This window comes from Myotis brandtii, unplaced genomic scaffold (assembly GCF_000412655.1).
Source record: "Myotis brandtii unplaced genomic scaffold, ASM41265v1 scaffold116, whole genome shotgun sequence".
Classification (NCBI taxonomy): domain Eukaryota; kingdom Metazoa; phylum Chordata; class Mammalia; order Chiroptera; family Vespertilionidae; genus Myotis; species Myotis brandtii.
The window spans coordinates 2,018,343-2,021,415 of NW_005354010.1; the positions used below are offsets into that span (position 1 = coordinate 2,018,343).

The 3,073-nt window shown below is 42.7% G+C and overlaps 2 protein-coding genes across 6 annotated transcripts in view; one reads left to right on the forward strand and one right to left on the reverse strand.

Moving 5' to 3' along the window:
• Nucleotides 1-439, reverse strand: part of BIVM (basic, immunoglobulin-like variable motif containing) — a 30,945-nt gene extending 30,506 nt beyond the window's left edge. The window contains exon 1 of one of the 3 annotated variants that reach the window (XM_005858183.2): nt 415-439. The gene's annotated coding sequence lies outside the window, so the exon portion shown is untranslated. The other 2 variants (XM_005858184.2, XM_005858182.2) reach the window with 2 other exon arrangements.
• A 72-nt stretch (nt 440-511) lies between these two features.
• KDELC1 (KDEL (Lys-Asp-Glu-Leu) containing 1) overlaps nt 512-3,073 on the forward strand; it is a 12,183-nt gene continuing 9,621 nt past the window's right edge. For all 3 annotated transcript variants that reach the window (XR_001359405.1, XM_005858179.2, XM_014528294.1), the window contains exons 1-2: nt 512-1,070; nt 2,437-2,642. Coding sequence is in view for 2 of the 3 variants with exons in the window: in XM_005858179.2 (XP_005858241.1) it covers nt 889-1,070; nt 2,437-2,642 (388 nt within the window). In the remaining variant the exon portion in view is untranslated. The remainder of the gene's footprint in view (nt 1,071-2,436; nt 2,643-3,073) is intronic.

The window sequence follows — 3,073 nt, forward strand, 5'->3', positions numbered from 1 at the left end:
CCCCCGGTACCTTCAGCCTGGCCGGTGGGGTTGGGTCGCTGCGGCCGCGGCGAAACCCCCCGCTACGGATCCCAATCACCGATTCCCGCGCGCGGCCTGCGACGCTCCTCGGGTTACCCTGGGGCTGGCGTCTCTCGTCCCATCGGGCAGCTGGGGGACAGCGCCCTGGATGGCTGTGCCCGGAGACCACTATCAGATATCAATGATATCCTGAGATATCATTGACAAACCTTCCTTTCATCGTGTTTTACACCTGACCTCTGCAGGTGCGGAGGATATGGTGACAATTCAAAGAAAAAAAAAATCTTAGTTGTGCCTCCCGGCCCGCGTGCCCTTCTATCGGAGATGTAGTATTTATCTGTTCCCTGGAAGCCCTGACCGCAAAACAAATAAATGAGTGAGAGATGGGAAAACCTGGCAGGATTTCCGCTGGTCCCATCGCGAACTACACGTCCCAGGAAGCCACGGCGCCGGGACGCGTGTCCATCCACCATCCACTGAGAGAAAGCCTTACTCAGCCGGCCCGACGCGCGCGGCCAATCCCCTCGCCGGGCACCTTGGACTGGAACCTGAGACGGATTCGCCCCCAATGATGCTCCAGTTGCAGGAGCAACGCAAGTTTAGCATTGTCCGGAGAAAGAGGAGCAGGGCGGTTCTTGCCCGTTTGAGCAGAACGACTGTCCTTCAGCTGCACAAGCCCGCGCTCCGGTTGTGATTTTCCCGGGGAACGTGGAGACCCGCGCGCCTTGCCCTGCACAGCAAGCGACACCTCTTGGAGCCGTTTTTGCTGCTGCGATCGGCCAACGTGCCCTTACCCAAACCACAGCTCGTTCTGTCCATCTTCGATACCTCATTTATTCGTGGATTATTTGATAGTCCGTCTCGTAAATGTTTAGCATTTTGCTGCTTTACTACTTCTTTCTGGGGACAGTTCCAGCGTTTGCTGAGACCGGCGGAGAGAGGCGACTGAGCCCAGAGAAGAGTGAAGTATGGGGACCAGGGCTGAAAGCCGCTGTTGTCCTTCCTGCGCGCTACTTCTATATTCAGGCGGTGGATACATCCGGAAATAAGTAAGTTGAGAAACAGCTGCCTTAACTATTTTGGAATGCAGATAAAGCTTACTGCTACTTCTTTCCAGTTTTATCCGCCCAAGAACTCCTTTCTCCACCGCAGTTTAAATTTCAGGATATTTGGGTGCTCTCCACATCTGGTTGTAACTGTCTTTCTCCGTCCCAACCAATCTTTCTCAGAGCTTTCGAAATAATTCCGAATGAGCTCTTCTCCTAGCTATTTTCATAGGGATTCCCACGTAACTAGAGAGACAACCACTTTTGCGTAACCTGTAATAAGGAATTTAGATCCAGTTGTTAGAAACTTGGTTTCATTTTTCCTTGGTGCTGCCCTCCGTTTCCAGGTGCACATCTGCAGGTAAACGTGCTTTGGAACTCAGCAAGAATAATCAAGCACTATTTGAGACCTTAGAGTTTAGAGGGAAAGTATATGTGTTTGCAACAAACGTTTGTTTCACTCCATTGAACTCAACAATTGAAATTATACTCAAAACTTATGTCTAGAATTCACATACTTCTGAAATGATTGTCTTTTTTTTTAATTGCTCACCATGTATATTTTGTAGGCAAGAAAAAAAACCTTGGGAATACGTTTTCCAAAGCAAATAAAAGATATTAAGTAGTATAATTGGAGAAACTAAATATAATCTTAAGAGCAAGAGCACTCACTCAAAAAAACCTTTCATACGGTGTCACTTAGATGAAACACTACCTACTGGCTTTTGCCCATGCTGGGCATGATTTATAATTTTTGTTGTTAATCCTCACTTGAGGATATTTTTTCCATTGATTTTTTTTTTGAGAGAATAAAAGGCGGGGGGGAGATGTAAGGGAGCCTCCTGAATGCTGGAATCCGCAACCCAGGTAAGTGCCCTTGACTGGGAATTGAACCTGCAACCTTTCTGTTCATGGGTTGACTAACCACTGACAAACACTGACCTGGGCTATAATACTAATTTTTAACAGAATCATTGAGAGAGATTTTTCAAAATATTTTTAGAGGCACTATTTGATCACAAATTTCCATATGTGATGGACATAAAATAAATAGTAGGTTGATAAGAATATTTTTATATATGAAATGCATAAGTACATTCTGTGTTTACATAGATTAGTTTTAGTAACATATTCCCTTGCAATTTTCTAATGAAACTGTTTTATGTTATCTTGGCTATTGGCATCCTCTTCTTTTTAAAATCTCTGATCCATCAGATTCATTCTGATACTCAAAGTATAACAGAGAAGACAGTGTATGTTAGGGGGAGAACGTGAAGGAGAAGAGTAAGATTCAGAGACTGGACAGCATAATCTTTGTGCATTTGTTCCTTAAAATAATCTTTCTATATTATTCTTCTACCCATCACAGGTTCACATCTTCTCCAGGTGAAAAGATATTCCAGATTAAAATCTCGGCACCAGATGAGCAATTCACTAGAGTTGGCGTCCAGGTTTTAGACCGCAAGGATGGGTCCTTCATAGTCAGATACAGAATGTATGCAAGCTACAAGAATCTGAAGGTTGAAGTTAAATTCCAAGGTCAACATGTGGCCAAATCCCCATATATTTTAAAAGGTAATTTGGAACATAACTTTAAAACAACAATTGGAATACAATGATGCCTGTACTTTAATTTAAAAAAAAAAATTAGCATGATATTTTTTCACTGAAAGAAAAAAAATAGACATTTTCTCCTGGAAAGCTAAATTGAAAGTCCTGAGGAAATGCAAGATTTGAATGGAAATTATAATTCGCTAAAAAGGGAAGAACATACTAATAGAGAATTTGTTCCCTGAAGACACACATTAACAAGAATAATCAAGCTATATACAATATGGTCATAGATCACACTTATTTAATTGGAGGTATGTGACAGTAACTGATAAGCACTATTGAAATTTGACCACTTCAAGAAGAGAAAGAGCTTGAAGCAAAGGGGAGAAGTTAACTGTTGTTGTTTTTTCCTTGTTCCAATAGTATTTTTCTGGAGAAATTCTGAATATATA